General features: G+C 31.8%; 1 protein-coding gene across 1 annotated transcript; it reads left to right on the plus strand.

The window, feature by feature from the left end:
* The first annotated feature begins 17,581 nt into the window (after positions 1-17,581).
* On the plus strand, positions 17,582-18,945 carry LOC139503445 (uncharacterized). Its single transcript, XM_071293223.1, has 3 exons — positions 17,582-17,861; positions 18,264-18,425; positions 18,821-18,945. Exons 1-3 carry the CDS (start codon positions 17,756-17,758, stop codon positions 18,943-18,945), a joined length of 393 nt encoding a protein of 130 aa, XP_071149324.1. The 5' UTR covers positions 17,582-17,755.
* Positions 18,946-19,157: the final 212 nt, after the last annotated feature.

Raw genomic sequence — 19,157 nt, forward strand, 5'->3', positions numbered from 1 at the left:
TAAATTTGCATTGATCAAGGCTTTAATTGGTTGATCATGACAATTTGTCAGTTTTTGTAGGTTAAAAAAACATTAAAGGGAGTGGTTTCATGAATCTACTTAAAAAGTTAATCGTTTGTGACGCAGTGATGACTGCTGTACCCAGGTTGTAACTACCTAGTATGTCTGTTTTGAAGTGATTGTCTTACAGGTGAAAGGAATAAAACCTTGTTCAATCCAACGTTTTCTACATTTGGAAAATGTATGTACCAAATCAGGAATATGACAGTTGTTGTCCATTCGTTTAATGTGTTTTATATTTCGATTTCGCAATTTGATTAGGAACTTTCTCTTATGAATTTCTTAGAAATAAACTCATCATAGATACCAGGACTTAATTTAGTATTTACGTCAGAAACGCATTTCTTCTGCAAAAGATTCATCAGTGACGTTCGATTTTAAAAACGTTAAAAAGCCACAAAAAAAGTGCGAAGTTTAAAAGCTTTGAAGGCCAAAATTCCTAAACGTTTTGCCAAATACAGCTAAGGTAATGTATTCCTGGGATAGAAAAGCCTTTATGGTATTTTAAAAATTCTAAAGTTTTTTAAAAAGTAAATTTTAAATATAACCTTATCAATGATAATTCATGTCACAGAAGTGCTGACTACCTGGCTAGTGATACCCTCGGGGAATTAATACTCCAAAAGCAGTGGCATAAAACATGTCTTTACTCCTCTCGTAACTATCTAATGACATGTATTAAACCTAGCCTACTAGCTGGCTGAAGATCATCTTGGCAGTTATTCTAAACTTGTCGCAAGTTCTTAAAGAATAATAGTGACATTGATTTTTGGGAAACACGTGAATGAAGTATCTTTTTCCAAAAGAGTACTAAATGTATTGATAATTATTCATAAAAAAACATTACAAAATATTGTTTTTCATTAAAACTCATTAAATTCATGTCAATATACATATGAAAAGTCGAGTACAACATGAGAATGAAACAATGAATGAATGGAATAAGGACTTTTTTTTAATTTGTAAAAGTTTACCGTATTTTGTCACTATATCGGTTAAAAATGGAACAACATATAACACTGTGCATTTCTGCTATATCATGTATCAAGGACATTGCATTTACATCATAAAGACAAAGCAAATATGCAATAAAAAACGAAAGATAAAATACAACAAAAATTACAATACACTACAACACGGTGACGGTAAGTACAAGTACAAAGCCACGTTGATTGAAAACTGAAAAAGTCAGACCCAACTGTAAATTATTCACAAAGACAAACATAACAGCTTTCTTCTCAAACACTTATAACGGTTTTTGTTTCAAACTCTAATTATGCAGCTGTAAGCCTTGACCACCGAATAACCGCTTATTTCAAATTTGAGTTTTAGTCTTAAAATGAAGCAGAGGAAATCGCGTTTGTAGATTCTTTAATTTCTATTTTTGATGGATATATCATTGAAACCAAATCAGAAAAGTTTAGTTTGTTGATGGAAAGAAAATCATCAATATATATGAATTAAACGTTAAATAATCTGGCTTCTTTGATCTTTTTGATTTGTCATGTGTATGAATGAACTTCGACTAATGTAACAATAAAAGGTCGGCAAGGACAGGTGAACAATTCGTATTTATAGGAATGCCGAAACATGTACTTCCAAATGCAAGAAATGTATTGTCTATAAGATTCTCCATCGAACTGATCACTTACAAATTTATGTTTATACAAATGAAGAGAGATTTTGTATAAAATTTTAGGAGAAATTGAAATAACTACTGGCAAATATGCATATTGTTTTTGAAAAAAGAAGGCATATAATTCTTAATGTTGTTTTTAAACAAAGTGAACAACATTTTACTATCGTTTCTCAGAAATTCATTATATTTTATGAAGAAAAAAAAAAACCACTGTGATGTACAGAAAGAACTAAAATCCAATTGCTTCAAAGAATAGTTCGATGTAATAAAACTGAACGGGGTAAACACAAGAGTGACAATCTTGATAAAGAGTAGTCACCATAACAGCGAATATTTCTTGGATGAAGGAAACAACTTGGAAAACGTAAAGGAGTTTACCTATTTAGATAAAATCATATCAGGACAGGAACTTTTACTAAGGTAAAGAAGAAATATCAGAAATGGCAGCGAAAGTCATGTACTAAGTTTTTAAAAAGAATCGTTTATTTAGTATGTCAGTAAATGGCACCTCGATCTATTTGAGAACATTAAATTACCGATCTAACTGTACTGATTTGAGATCGTTGGAAATGCAAAGAATGGTATCATCGAACAAGTAATAACTATTTAAACGTATAGTGCACATTTAAAAAAATCCACACCAAACTATAGTGTGTATTTTGGAACGGTCAGATACCCACTGGACATCAGTCAATGTTCAGTATTAAATGTAAAAAACAAAAACAAAAAACTATGTCCAGACGAAAAGAAATGGTCATCAATGATTTACAACAATATGGGGTATCAAAACACGATAAACAATGAATTTTGATATGGTTAATGTTTGAGCTCTTTCAAAAGATATAAGAAGATGTGGTATGAGTGCCAACGAGACTATTTCCATCCAAGTCCACTTTGTAAAATTAAACAATTATAGGTCGAAGTACGTTTTCAGCACAGAGTTTTGGCGCACACTAACAGCGGACTATAAAGGGCTTTAAAACATGGATTTTGAAAAAAATGAAATTAAGAACTGAATAATTATCAAAACGGATAATTAAGAGTATTCAAATGGTGCTTATTGACCAATACAAACAGAAATAGCCTTGATACAAAGTTCTCTAAAATTAAACTAAAGACGTCTGTTCAAACATATGCAAGATTTTGAGACTTGTCTTAAAATTCCAGATGACAATTTTTTTTACGTTTTTCCGAAATGAAAACTTTTAAAATATGTGTTTCCTGTAGAGAAAGAGAGATGTATTCTCTATTGGTTTTGCTGTTATCAATTCTAAACGAAAGACACCTACTTTTTAAATGGTCAAAACAGCATGTCAATTTTGTCCCTGTTAAACATGTTTAACATCAAGTTTTAAGAAAACTCTTGAAGTCAATTTTTCGTTTTCGATTTTTGTTCAGTAAATATAGGCAACAGCAGTATACCGTTGTTCAGAATTCATAAATCGATAGAGAGAAAAAACAAATCCGGGTTACAAATTAAACTTAGGGAAACGTATCACAAATAAGAGAACTACGACACAACAGAGACGTAACACCAAAACGTAACACACAGAAAAAACGAACTATAATGTAACAAAGGCCATTTTCCTGACTTGGTACAGGGCATTTTATGAAAAAATAGTGGGTTGAACCTGGTTTTGTGGCATGCCAAACCTCCTGCTTTAATGGCAGTGTTAATTATAACATTAAAATGACAACATTACACGACAGGGTTACAATAAATAAACAGATTAATGGGAGAAATATAGGACACAGAAACAAACGAATACTAGCCATCCAAAGGTATCAGGTTAAGAAAATATTTTTATACACCAGACGCGCGCTGTCCACACAAAACAATGCTCAGATGTAAAAAGTTTGAAAGCCATAACAGCTACCAAGTTGAAGATCGCCGAGCAACAAAAGTTCCAAAAAGTTGTGAGACCAGGGTGATCCGCCTAGGACAAAAACATCATATTTATTAAGAATAATACATAGTTTTGCAAACAGTAATTTTTATAAAATGACTTCATAATAGATATACATGATTAAACTGAAGTGGTGACTAGCTATAGAATAAAAAACGAATACATTACAAAATCACAGCTCTGTTAGCCATAGTCAATGCAACGCCCCAAGTGACGTCACATAAAAATTTCTAAAACGTGTTCAGAAAATTAAGAGAATTTAGATGAAATTCAAGATTAGATTTGTATTAATCATCTAACTTATATTAATAACAGTAAACATTATAGTACTTATTAGTATTTAATTGAAGTAGTAATTAGATAATTAATTGTATTATATAGCTTTGTGGTTGTTTCTTCTGATCAAACTGCAAACCAAATATATAGTGTAAATTTCGCTGATCCAAAATTAAATTTACCTAATGAACTGGATGAGTAGTTATCCTCCAATACAACATAAAAATTACGATTTACAACTACAAACGTTAAAACATTTGCAAAAATCCGATGACAACAACAAACACAACATCAAAACCCAACAAATTAATCTGGGATTGATAAGTACAGTGTCACGTCTTAAAGCAATACGAATTCACACTCAGCATAACTGTCACATTCGGGAATAAGTCAAGCTCGGTAATAAAATGATCAGACGGCGTAATGACAAACCACAATCTAACACGTGGTAAAATTGTCCATAGTTAGTTTGGACAAAGATACATCGTATGGATTAACCAATTCGTGATGGTGTGCGTAAAATTTACGTAGTGTCATTTTTAATCTGTCCTCCTCATAACTTTGTTGGGGCAGTTTCTGCGTTAGGGGCACACTCCTGTATGTGAAGTCCGTATAGTGTGGACATGCACGAGAATAACGTATTAATTGAGATATGTAAACACCATACGAAGGGGCACAGGGTATATTACTGCTGAGAAATGGGAAATTAATAATTGGGAAGTTGAAATCGTCCCGCCACATATGGAGCAGAATCTGCTTACCCTTCCGGAGCACCTGAGATCACCCCTAGTTTTTGGTGGGGTTCGTGTTGTTTATTATTTAGTTTTCTATGTTGTGTCATGTGTACTATTGTTTGTCCGTTTGACTATTTCATTTTTAGCCATGGAGTTGTCAAATTATTTTCGATATATGAGTTTGACTGTTCCTTTTGGTATCTTTCGTCCCTCTTTTATCCAAGATGTTCGTGTGAAGTCGTCCATCGGTGTCAATCTTGAAGAAAAGATCAAGGTATGACGCAGTTCTTCTAGTATCAGTAGAGTCCTTAATTTCAAGTTTACTGGGACATATGAGATGCAAGTATTAACTGAAATATGGATTATTCAGTGATAGGTTTATTTGAGTCAAACCCCTTATCGTAAGTGCTTTGATAGTGAAAGAGATAGTGAAACAAGATAGAATAATTCAATTTTTCGTTAAATAGAAAATCAACAATTCGAGCATGAAAAAATGAAAAAAAGTGCATATTTTTTTTATAAAAGCAAGAAAATTTTAATACCAAAAAAAAAAAAGATATGATTGCATTAATTTTGTGTTCATCACAAACAAAAGTTGGGGCTGATATGTCCTTAGATTGTGCAAATTCGTCAAAATCGTATCCAGATGCATTTGAAATGCCTGATTTTTATTTTAGATAATTGATATTGTTATTCTCGGGGGATTTTTTCTGATGCTTGGTCCGTTTCTGTGTGTGTTACATTGTAGTGTTGTGTCGTTGTTCTCCTCTCATATTTAATACGTTTTCCTCAGGTTTAGTTTGTTACCCCGATTTTGTTTTTTGTCCATGGATTTATGAGTTTGAACTACTGCTGCCTTTATTTACATATTTGAAATGACTGATTTCAAATAATAGGCTTTATTATTTTTTTTACATATTTGAAATGGCAAACAAATACACATGTTTTTACGAGCCTACTTCATAAGTTTGTTTGCCATGGGTTTTACCCAATTTGTATTTACACAAATAAAATATGTTGAAAGTAAATTCGCTGTAGCATGTTTTATTTGAAAATCCAAAGCTGAGTCAATTGAATGCTACATTTGTACTTTTATTTTATGATTACAGCTTGTCAAAAGAGTGCTCTGACACATATGTATGACACATCATAAGTGTACCGATATATGAATAGGCTGGTAATACATAATTTACAGTATAGATGAAGTGTAATGAACTCAATTTCAGTATCAGCTTCTCTTTACATGGACTAATGTTTTTAATCACATATCATAGTTTGGATTTACTAACCGCACGTATATAGCGCATTGGATTAGTACTGTTAATATGTTTTCGTCTATCAGTAAATCTTTTTAATATCATTTATTCTCTGTCCAAATATCTGCTGTAAATCTATACAAGTTGATGATGATAGAAAAGTTTTGCACAGACTGCATTACACAAAATAAATATGATATATAAATCTAGTTTTTCTGTAGATGGTTGAATATAAAATTTCAAAGGTCAAAATATATAACTTTTATGAAATTAATTTTCTTCAGAATTACGAAAAGAGTTTGAATGTATTGAGAAATTATTAAAAATACATTTGTAAGACTTCGTAAAATATTTAAAAATAATAATGATTACAAATTAATTGACCATACTTCAAGGGACTCCGTATTTGTCTGCACAGTGGTAGACTATTTTGATCATCGTCTAATTTCACGTACAAGTGATTTCTTTAAGAGAGAGACATGTCTTGATGACTGGATACGACGTAAAAGTTATCGTACGTGATATTCTGATCATTTATGGATCACGGAATAATTTCGTACCCGTGCCGTTCCCTTTGACGTATTATGATAAGTTGTCAAAATTGGATACAATCGGATTTTTTTTCAAGTTTTTAAGATGTGAATGATATGAAAGATACATAAGAGTACATTTGATGGTTGACAATTTCAAGATGGTCTACGTTGGCGCTGACGTAAAATTAATTTTGTGTCCGATTCTTTTACACTTTTCGTCGTTTAAAGCATTTTCAAAGTCTAAGTTTGAATATCTTTGAGTTTATAACAACTACAAATAAGGTTATGCATCAACGAGCAGATACTGCAGTTCATTAAACAGGCGTGAAGGGTTTCAACTTCAAAGTTTAAACATTCTGGAAAAGGGGGGAGCAGAAACGGCCCTTATCATACCTTGTCTTTTGTAGTAAGTTTTTCTACATATGAATTACAATGTAAAACAATCTGATTGTGAAATAAAGAAAAGTATATTAAGGTAGATCATCAGTACATATTTCCTCAGATATAATTTTCTTATACTTTCCCGAAAGGAAGATTGTACTTTGCATTTTCAAAAAATATGATAAAAAGTATGGGTCACCTGACGACTTTTCAAGCTATAAGTAGTGCCAAATTGACAAAATTTGCAAAGATTATTCCGATCAATACAATTTTGAGCATAACAAAAAATCTATGGAATATAATTTTGAATATACATATATATGAGAAGATAGGTTTTATAATATGCTCTAAGAAATAAAAATGAAAATCAATGTCGCCGTGTTCTTGCTACAGTATAATAGTTTTGAAAGTTGTTTTATTGATTCAATAAAACACACTATTTAGTATGTGCTTAACTATTTTAGAATAAATCACTTATTTGTCTTTGTATAAAAACTAACAGTCTTACTTAACAGTTGCAAATATGTTCCAAATGTGCAAATGTAGCCAAAGAACTAGACCGATTTCGTACTGCGATTAAACAAACCAAGAATCTACCTTAAAAAAACCTGAATGTGTTTTGCTTCATTCTCTTTTTACTCTTGACTATGCATTGTAAATATTATGTTTTCGAGTGAGAAATATATTCGAATGTTAACATATTGCATATTTGAAACAATCCTTAGTTTTAATTATTCTATGACGAGACTTATATCATATATAAGGTCGCTAGTTTTCTCGTTTGCATTAATGTTTTGTCATTTCGGGGCCTTTTGAAGTGTTTTGTTTTCCATCTATTTATCGGTATTGTTACACAATCTTTCAGACTCATATATATATATATATATATATATATATTTAGTGAAACGTCGTATTGTTGTAAAGTACACGACCACGTTTTCCATTTTGTCCCGGTACGAAACACTTAGACATCAATTAATAATTTCCTATTCAAATTGTGTTTTTACATTTTTTTTAAATTAAATGACGGAAATATTATTTTATTGGATGATTGGAAAATTGTTTTATGAATTTCATTGATACATCCCTACATGGAAATAAGTGCAAAAGTAAACACCATTGTGTTTTGTATTTATTGAAGATTATCTTTCGTTATTATCTTCTAATAAGCAATACATTTAGTTTCCATATTATTTAAGTTATTGCTACATGAAACTACTGTAGACCGAAACCCGTCATTTGCAGTGAGGGTAAGTGATATATTTTCAAATCTTATATACCTAACTTTTTTAAGGGTATAATACCCTATCGTCTTTATTGTTTAAGCTACATGTATGTTCATTTTCATTACAGATATGACACTTTTAATCAGTTTATTGACGGTTCTAATAGTATGTGTAATTCGTTCCTCGGGTAAGTTATACTGTTTTCAAGTATGTTGTAAATATCTTTAACTTTTGCTTCCTAGGTTATATGGAAAGACGATTACAACATGATTTATTAGCACTGTTGAACCAAAGAAGTTAGCTATATACAGTACTGTAGTGTTTTATTGTTTAATTGCGTAATTATATGTCTTGCTGTTCTTGCTTTTATTTATACTGCATATAATTTCTCTCATGAAATAGTGTCATTTAAGTTTTATATTTACCATTGCCATCAAAGCGAGAGGTTAATCTAGACACAAAACCAGATTCAACCCAACATTTCTTTTTAAAATGTCATGTACCAAGTCAGGAAATGGTAATTGTTATATTATAAAATTGAGAATGGAAATTGGGAATTTGTCAAAGAGACAACAACCCGACCATAGAACAGACAACAGCAGAAGGTCATCGACTGGTCTGCAATGCAGCGAGAACTTCTCGCACCCGAAGGTGTCCTTCAACTGTCCCCTAAATGAATATATATACTAGTTCAGTGATAATTGATGCCATACTACTCTAAAAAGTGTATACACGAAACTAAAATAAAAATAATACAAGACTAACAAATGCCAGATGCTCCTGACTTGGAACAGGCGCAAAAAAGCGGCGGACTTAAACATGTTTATGAGATCTTAACCCTCCCCCTATACCTCTGGTCAATGTAGAAAAGTAAACGCACAACAAAACGCACATATAAATTCAGTTCAAGAGAAGTCCGAGTTTGATGTCAGAAGATGTAACAAAAGAAAATTAACTAAATCTATACTATTAAACGAAAAGACCTCATTTTGGTTGTCGCTTCTCTTCTTTCCACAATAAATTTATCAACACGCCTCTGTGTCCTATATGTACAGTGCATAGTCGCATTTGTCATCCATTTATATGATTATTCAGATTGAGTTATTTTGGGAGAAAAACGAGAAAAAAGGCATCCGGATATTGGTCTGTCATTGGACGAAATTTTAAGTCAGATTAGACTTCCGGTTTGCGTTTTTCTGTATACTTTGAACATACATATACTACGAATAAAGTGTATTTTCAGAATTTTATCTGCTATCATTTTCAAGTTAATTATCCACGGCGGTCATAGAGTTTATTAAATAGAGAGGGTCTGTATACTATATCAATGACCACCATGGATCGATTAGTAAACTCATTTACTTCGAATTGAAAGTAAATACACTTTATTTATATAGTAATGAATGTTCATAATATACAGATAATCGCTAAATTTATTCATGTGAACTTTTGATACCTTTTCTGAAATTCTCCAGTCGTTAAATCTTTTACATAGTTCATTGATTACAAAAAAAAGAAGATGTGGTATGATTGCTATGTTGCGACAACTTTCCACAAGAGACCAAAATGACACAGAAATTAACAACTATAGTTCACTGTACGGCCTTCAACAAAGAGCAAAGCCCATACCGCATACCCAGCTTCAAAAGGCCCCGAAATGACAAAACATTAATGCAAACGAGAAAACTAGCGACCTTATTTATGTACAAAAAATGAACGAAAAACAAATATGTAACACATAAACAAACGACAACCACTGCATTACAGGTTCCTTACTTAAATGTTCATAACATACTAAATGTATGTTCATATTGAAATTGATAGAAAACCAAAAATAAGGAACTTTGGAAATAAAGGTGGAGGGATAAAAAAAAATATTTTCCTGTCCCCAATAACTTATGACATATGATACTTTTGCTGAAATTCTCCAGTCATTCAGTATTTTACAAAATTCTTCCAACAACACTTTACATACTTTAAACTACGCCCTGAATGCCCGCGATTTCGCGGGTGTGTTCTACTGACAATAATACATATATAACAACAGACTACTAGCAGTTATCTGACATGCCAGCTCCAGACTTTAATTATAGTTTGTTTCTGTGTGTGTTGCATTTTAATGTTGTGTTTCTGCTGTGTCGTTGTTCTCCTCTAATATATGATGTGTTTTTCTCAGTTTAAATTTGTAATCCGGATTTGTTTGCTTTTTCAAAATTGATTTATGAATTTCGAACAGCGGTATACTACTGTTGTCTTTATTTACTAAAGTGCATACATTCGCTACTTGAGTTTGCAAAATAAGAAATATAGACGACTTCACTTAACAGAAGATCTATGACATCATACGACACAAAGTACGCCAACCATCTATGTTTTTGCGGCTTAGTGTCGATTTGTATAGGTTTTTTTTGCAGTCTCTTCAGGGGGTGCTTATTGTGTCAACGGTCCATGTATCGGTGATTTGCCTTAATTTTCTAAATCGATTGATGATATTTTAACATCGGTTAATTACAGTTTTCTTAACTCCCATTATTATACATAGAAGAATAGAAACACTAAAAATAAATGCTGTTCTCATGTTCCAAATGATCATTTATAAATAAAAGAATAAGGAATCTACCGCAAGAAAGCATTCAAGAAAGTCCTGCTTAAACTAGAACGACACTTAACCTTAGTATCAATATCATTTTGAATTGTATATGCTGCAACAGACAAAATACTAATATTTTAGAGCAACTTGTGGACTATGAAAATGTTTTTGTTGGCACGAATGACACCGTTCAACTTAATTGTTATCATTTATATCAATCGGAATGTACCTGGCGTATATCGAGAACATTAGAACTATCTGCAATGGAAAGCAATTCCACAGATAACATGGATAAAACATTCGCAGTACACACTAGAGGACACTTGCTGAAACCAGAACTGAAAAACACTAATATTGATTTCATGGGCGGACATAACTCTGGTAAATGTAACCTCAAAATAAGAAGTTTTTCAGCTGCTGATGAAGGAAGCTACACGTGCAAATACTGGAGATTTAGTATAATTGCATTTTATAAGCTTTACAATGTGCAATTAAAAAGTAAGTATTCGTTCATACATATTTTGTATGCGCGTGGTTTTATGATATGCACAAGTCAACTTTGAGATAGTTTTTGTCTTTTTTAACAATCGCATTTACTTCATAAAGTTAAAAAATACTTTAAACTGTTTTAAATACAAATTAATTTCATTTATATATATATTTTCTGTGACTGTATATTACATTAATTTATAGGATCCTTAACTATAGATAATTTAGCTGATCTGTAACAATAACATCTTCATGCCTTATTTATCATGTACTGTAGTACGCCGCTAGATTAAAACTGACGAGGAAAGGTAACACACTGTCAGCGAAAGCTCTTTTTTGAGAGCTCAGGTGGTCGTGTGGTCTAGCGTGACGGCTGCTGTGCAGGCGATTTGGTGTCACGATATCACAGTAGCATGGGTTCGAATCCCGGCGAGGGAAGAACCAAAAATTTGCGAAAGCAAATTTACAGATCTAACATTGTTGGGTTGATGTTTAGACGAGTTGTATATATATATAAAAAGACGAAAAAAGATACAGGAAAGATAAAGAATAATTTAAAACAAAGCATCGTCCTTTTTATCCCGTAATATTGGCCAATGGACGTTGCTAACTTCAACTACCAATTATGTATTTTTAAGGTAGCTAAATCCAAGTGCAACATGTACATTGAGCTGCAAAATTTTCTTATTTTCAAAGCAGCTAAATGCAAGAGGTCATATACATTGAGCTGCAAAATTTTCTTATTTTGAAGGCAGTTCAGTGCAACACAGACGTTGAGCTGCAAAAGTTTCTTATCATCTACATCCGATTTCACCTGGATAGATGCACGCTTGATAAAGCTAGTTGGTCTAGCGAAATATTGCGTTTATTTTCATCATTTTGTAAATATTTTAAACATTCTTATATTTACATACTAAATAGTGTGTTAAAATTACATTGTTAGGCAATCTATATATATATATATATATATATACAACTCGTCTAAACATCAACCCAACAATATATATACATACAACTCGTCTAAACATCAACCCAACAATGTTAGATCTGTAAATTTGCTTTCGCAAATGTTTTGTTCTTTCCCTGCCGGGATTCGAGCCCATGCTACTGAGATATCGTGATACCAAATCGCCTGAACTGCAGCCGTCCCGCTTTTTTTTTTTTATCTTTATGACCGTCCCGCTAGACCACACGACCACCTGGGCTTCACAATAATAAAGCTTTCAGTGGCCATGTGTTACCTCTCCTCGTCAGTTTTAATCTAGCGTCGTACTACAGTACATGATATAAGGCATGGAGATGTTATTGTTACATACTGTATATATATATAAATTAACAAATAAGAAAATTTAAGATAAAGATATACAAAAATAATCCTCGATTCATGAGTCATATTGTGTTTCATTGTACGTGTTATGAGCGTCACTGGTGAGTCTTATGTAGACGAAACGCACGTCTGGTGTACTAAATTATAATCCTGGTACCTTTGATAACTATTTGCCTACATAAAACTCAATAGTGCTACTTTATCCAAAAGAGTTTAGAAAGTTGAAAAAAATATGGAAACATGAACAGTCTGAGCAACTTAGCCTCATCCTATCGATTTGAGTTATCAGTGTGAACTCTGCTTGTGTTAAGGTGTGCTTGATTCACATTATTGACAACAATTGCCACATTTCCTATTGAAGGATGTTTATTTTCTCCGATTACTTCAGATTTCTCCTTTAATAAAAACTGGCGGCTATGCTATAGTATAAAAGCAAAATAAGTATGTATTAAACACAAACATACGATTGTATCAAGCAGTGATCAATTTGTTTTCCACAAAAGACTCATCAGTGACGCTCGAATCCAAAAGGAGAAGGAGAACTAAATGAAGAACAAGTTGAAGAACATTAAGAACCTTATACACAGACAGGGATGGCACATATAGGTTAGGTTATTTATTCGTTGAGTATTACATCCTTAGTGTTTCGAAATTTTGAAAGCTTTATAAACAATTAATTTATTTAAATGAACATATGCATGGTAAATAATATCAATCCAAAGTTCAAAATTACCCATTAATCGTTACAGTTAAAAAATGAAATGAATTCTATATTGTATAGTTTTACCTTCCAACTTAACAATACATGGATTCATCTCGAAAAATGGAAAGAAGGTCGTTCGCGGAGTCGAAGGAAAACGTTTGATAATCGTGTGTACTGTCGAAAGTGGAAAACCAGCAGCGACACTAGTTTTGAGTAAAAATAAAGTATCTATCCAGAAAAAGAGAAAAGATCGTATAACATATTCCTTCATTCCAACACGAAAGGATAACATGCTATCAATTGTATGTTCTGCCAACAGTTCATCACTAGCTAATCCACTGGTACATGAGGTACATTTGGATATTCAGTGTAAGTTAATCACTTGGTGTTACACCGTTTGAAACACAAAGTAATTTTGAATATTATCAACGGAAAGTGTCATATTTTTCCAAGGAATGTTGACCATAACGATATTCAGAATATGTTCAACATAAAATGTAGTTAACCAAATACAACATGATTTTGGTTCTTAACATTGCCTTTCGTATACAAGTTAATTAGAACAATTAACAAAATAGCATCTTATATAAATAAAAAGATGGGGGTGCATATGAGACAATTCTCAAATCTAAGTTATAATTTGAAAAACTAAACCGTTATAGGTCAAAGTACGGTCTTCAAAACGGAGCTTAATAGTATGACCTACCACAATGATCCAATTATTGCTTCTACAAATAAAGAAAAAGAAAATAAGACACAACGTCACATATAATTTATAACTCAATAACGTTTTGTTTAGTTCGTAAAATAGGAACTAAATAATTTTTCTTTAAGGTCTTTGTACTCTTTTTTTAAAGACAAGGAATTATTTGACAAAACCTTGATCTTTATTTTTTACAGATGCGAACGATTGAAAACCGTTATAGTTTATATATAAACACAATAAACACAATGTGTGGTTATAGTTTGTAACAAGTGTAATTGGTTATAAGATATATTTAGCTTTAGGTCTAACATGTCTAAGGATGAGCAAAATATTTTGAGTTATTATTAAAAGTAATGTTTCTTTTTAATTATAAGCTAAAACTTATATTTTTCATTCTTGGAATTAGAAAGTCAAATCAACTTATTACCCTGTTTAGTTTATGTTTTTGACTGAACTCATATAAAAAATCTACGTATTTGACAGATTCACCAACTGTTGAGATAACACGCATACCAACAGAGCACACATTAATATTGCTCTGTAATCCAAGCGGGAACCCTAAAAATTATACGTTTGGCGATTGGGAACACTGGTCTGAATTCAAAGAATATATTCGAAGTTTTGAAGGGACATCTTATGGTACATTAACCTTAGTGAAATCAAACAATAACAAGTGGTTTCATGCAACTGATGGGATATACAAATGCAAAGCATCGAACGGTATATATGGTACAAATGGAAACGTATACCAGAAAGGAACAGCGCTCGTATACAATAAAGGTAACTTATAAGCAGGCTTTTTTCATATTGTTAAACAAATATCAAATATTCAGCAAAACAATATAACATTATTTGTTTTGTGTAAAATTATTGGCACTGAAAACGTTTTAACTTTTAAACCTACACCGATGTGTATTTGAAGGTACTAGACAGGACCCAATACTTACTTCAAGGTATTGCAAATTAAGAAACTTGTGCGTTAATGTATTATTGCAATTTTTTTAAGAATGGACTAACATTCCAGATTAACTGATGCAATTTAAAGCATTTTCCATATACTTATGTGTATTGGATATCAGATTTCAAGTTCCTATTATGGTGATAACAATCGAATCGATTTATTCGCTTATTGTACCTCGTAATTATCTCTCAATGTACAGTAGTACTTCCCCGTTTTTCTAAGGTTAAAACGTAGCAACGTGGGATAGTTATGTCCCTCTGCAAAAATGTATCAACGAAATGTCCGTGATTTCTTCCGTACAACAGAACAACACCACATCGTGTTAGTACGCGAAATATTTTGACTGACTACATCATTGTACATCATGTACATTGCTTGTTTTGTCTGTCATATTTTAAAACAAATGGACTGTTAAACACGTATTGCAAATAAATAGACAAAAACAAGTCTATTCATTTTTTTATTGTGATTTCAGCAGTTTAATTATCAGCTCAGCTCGCCTTAGCGATCTCGCTTGATATTCCAGCTGAAAAAATCAGTATAAAAAACAACTCCAACATTCTAATAATTTTATTTCGTTTTAGTTCCGCCGATATTTGTGAATGCAAATAAGCCAATACAAATTGGACGTTATGGTCAGAAGATGAATGTAACAGTTATTTTATACAACAAATATGGAACGTTACAAACAGCAATTTCAAAGCTAAACAAGACTCTGTATACAAAAACTAACCAGGAATCGATTCGGACACAGGACATTTTCCATGATGTCAATGTAACAGTATCTTGTGTAAAGATAACATTCCAACTAACACTAAATAAAGCAGAAGATTTCACAGATTATACAATTAAATCTTGTAACGAAATAGGATGTAATAAACTAAAGGTGAAGATAACATCTGAAAGTAAGTTGATAAACAAATAATTAAATTACATATACACATGATGTTTGTTTGTTCAGAACACGTTATTTTGTTTGGCTGACAGCTATCTCGCTTCATTAACCTTCATTTCAAACGAATTGCAAGATTTATGATGACACGAACTTTTCAATAGACGTTCACAGGTGAATACAAGTAAAATTTAATAGCAAAACGTAATTGTATAGAGTTGTAAAAGCATTTACTGTCATGCAGGTAAGAGGTTAAGCTAGCTGTAAAACCAGGTTCCATTCACCATTTTCTGCAAAATAAAATACCTGTACCAAGTCAGGAATATGACAATTAATATCCATTTGCTTGATGTGTTTGAGCTTTTAATTAGTGTCTTTCTTTTTTTCACCTTTCTTGGAACTTTTGTGATATTACTTTTCACGATGCACACATTTTAAGACGGAAGTTCTTCCCCGCTTCATTTAAAATGTAAATCGGTCAACACTTTTACATCGCATAAAAAATATAAAAAGAAGCCTTCAATTCGTAAATACATATTACTTATTATTAGGTTCACCTTTAAAAGATAATCCACTTTCCACAATGTGGCTTGCCCATGAGACAACCTAAACAACAAATGTGATTTAAATTTAAAAAAGTTACAATAAACATTTTTGTCATGTCTGCAGTCACTGAATAATTCAATATTTTGAAAAAAAAAAAAAAAAAAAAATCTGGTATGTTGAAGATTGTTTAGTATTTCTTTGAACGGAATACAAAATAAATAAGTAGTCATTAATAAGGTGTTAGTTTGGTCTAACCACTTTAAAGAAAAAGGTGGATTTTTTTTTCATAACACTGTCTCGTTGAAGCCAAATTAAGACGCGTTAAACAAAATGTTAAAACAAAAATATTTCACTACCAGATACACACGACCAACATGTGGCATATTTCACTACCAGATAAATATGACTAGCGTTAACACCTCGTAATCCAAATCGTTCAATTAATATGTTATACTATCAAAAATAATAGCGATGGGATCTTAATATTTATAATTGATAAATCTCCAAACTTAGCTAAGTCGTGTTTATTGCACCCATAACTTAAAAACATCTAAGGTATATACACATTTATCCTGCAATTGGGTGTCCTACTATACAGATACAGCCCTACGGTTATCGATATGCTGTATCTTTATACTATACAGATATCGCTTTAAAGCTCCGCGCACTGCCGGACTGAGTATTGTTTGAACCTGTGTGACCTCAGAATGTGTATTCCAGTGACGATGACAATTGTCGATTTCAAACCTTGAATGTGTATGATTGTGTTACAAAATCAACCATGTCAATTTCAGCATGCATGTTTATTGAATGTCAAGTCTGAAGCATAGGACATCTCGTACACTTCTGTTTCAAATTTGACAAATGTTTTGTTATTTGTTTTTACTGTTGAAATTAGTTGTTATGTTAAAATAGATAATTATTCACCTTGAGCGATGTATTATTGTTGACCATGCAAAATTCTTTTCTTCAGCATAATGTATGATTTTGATATTACTACGCGGGCCTCAAGGGGTTACGAATCGAAAATAAATGCTAAATATGTTACTTTTTGTGTCTTTCAAACCACAAACAATATACAGAATCAAATGCAGGATAAAGACAATAACTGTTTAGTGTCTTTAAATATCAGCTGTATTTGTACTCGGCTCGAAACAGGTGTAGTAGCTCGCTAAAAGCTCGCATACACCACCTTATTTCCTAGCCTCGTACAAATACAGCTGATATTTAAAGACACTGAACAGTTATTGTCTATATAAAAAACTAACACACATTTGTAGATACTGGTTAAACAGAATACTTTAATACCGTTTATAAACTGATAATATTAAATTATATTTGGTCGAAAAACAAATCGTCCAGAGACTCCAACAAATGTTTCAGTGAATCCATTTGAAAGACATATAGCAGTATCCTTGTGTCCTGGATATAACGGGGGATTCCCCCAAACGTTTTTCGTAGAATATCAAGCCGAAGACGAGGAAGTATGGATTCGTTCAGAACCTGTAACTGGTAACTTTGAGATACGGATGTCTGAAATCATATATGACATTATTCCCAATACTCGATATTACGTTCGGGTACTGTCCAAAAATAAAATTGGAGAAAGTAATACGACGACTGTGATAACTTTAGGTGTGTATATACTTTTGTGTCGTTTCTTGAGTTTAATGAGTATTTCATGTTTTCGTATACTAGAATACTCGTTGACACATTTACAATTTATAATTATCCTTTCTGTATAGATATACAAATTTCTATCATAATATTTGAAAAACGTTCGTTTGAAACACTGTTCCACTGGGAAAAGAAAGTAATCCAAATTTATAAAAACGGATGATGTACTAGTATGGTAATTTTTAATTCGAATTTAATTAAATTTGATAAAATTGAAACCATAAGTATTATTATTATTATTCAAAGTCGAGAGAGAGAGAGAGAGAGAGAGAGAGAGAGATGTAGTGGAAATTCAAGATTTAATAGTCATTTCTTTTTTCCGTCAATTATAATAAAAAACCAATTTATTATTTTATGCAGGGTTATCGATCAACAAGTATGATGTAGAGGCTATTTTGCTGGTATTATTAGTCGATATAGCAGTTGTATTAGTTAAAGCTGTGTGGGAAGTTGTATTAGTCGTTTTATTGGTTGTTATAGCTATTACAGTGTTGACTGCCTCGTTCCATTTACGACGAAAAGGTATGATATTTAAAAACAAATTAAGTCATACAGAGGATGCAACTGTAAAATACGCACTATTATTGAATCATATACATGTATATGTTGATTGTCTCGTTTATACTTAAGATTGTTATGATTTCATTCTTATCATTCTAGGATTCAATTCTGTGTAAAACACAACATTTAAATTTATTGGTTGCAGGGTTTTGTAGCATAATTTCTAAAGCGGATTTTTTACATTACCTGTTGTAATAGAATGAAAAATTTTGCTAAAAGGAACATAACGCTTATTATCATTTTATAATTGTGTGTTGGTGAAGAGATAATAATGCGCAGTAGGCACCAGTTTATTTTTTTTTCGTAATGAATGTTCTTATTGATGATGCGGCATTTGATTATAATTTGTTTTACAGCTAACAATGCATCTGTTGTTGACAATCCGTATGTATACTTAATTGATACTTCGAAATTTGTTTTTCTTAATACATGTTATATGTTACGTGTTTATTATTTTTATCACATGAAATCCATAATTTAACATATATCATGATAATCAATGTAAACCACTAGTGATACTCACAATGAATAACACTTCATAATAACTAACCTACTGCCAGTCAGTCAAAGTGTAACACTGTTTAAACAAAATGCCTATAATGAACCAATCCTTAGTTGATTTACTATGGAACACTTCTACATATCGGTCAATACATGATCCAATCTTTAAAGCACCATTTACGAATATCTTTA

This window comes from Mytilus edulis, chromosome 14, assembly GCF_963676685.1.
Source record: "Mytilus edulis chromosome 14, xbMytEdul2.2, whole genome shotgun sequence".
Lineage (NCBI taxonomy): Eukaryota > Metazoa > Mollusca > Bivalvia > Mytilida > Mytilidae > Mytilus > Mytilus edulis.

Excerpts from the sequence above, each read along its gene's own strand:
- LOC139503445 (XM_071293223.1), top strand. The coding sequence starts at position 17,756 with ATGTCTGAAATCATATATGACATTATTCCCAATACTCGATATTACGTT. Across the intron at positions 17,862-18,263 it reads GACGACTGTGATAACTTTAG|GGTTATCGATCAACAAGTAT; the intron begins GTGTGTATATAC and ends TATTTTATGCAG. Across the intron at positions 18,426-18,820 it reads GTTCCATTTACGACGAAAAG|CTAACAATGCATCTGTTGTT; the intron begins GTATGATATTTA and ends TTTGTTTTACAG.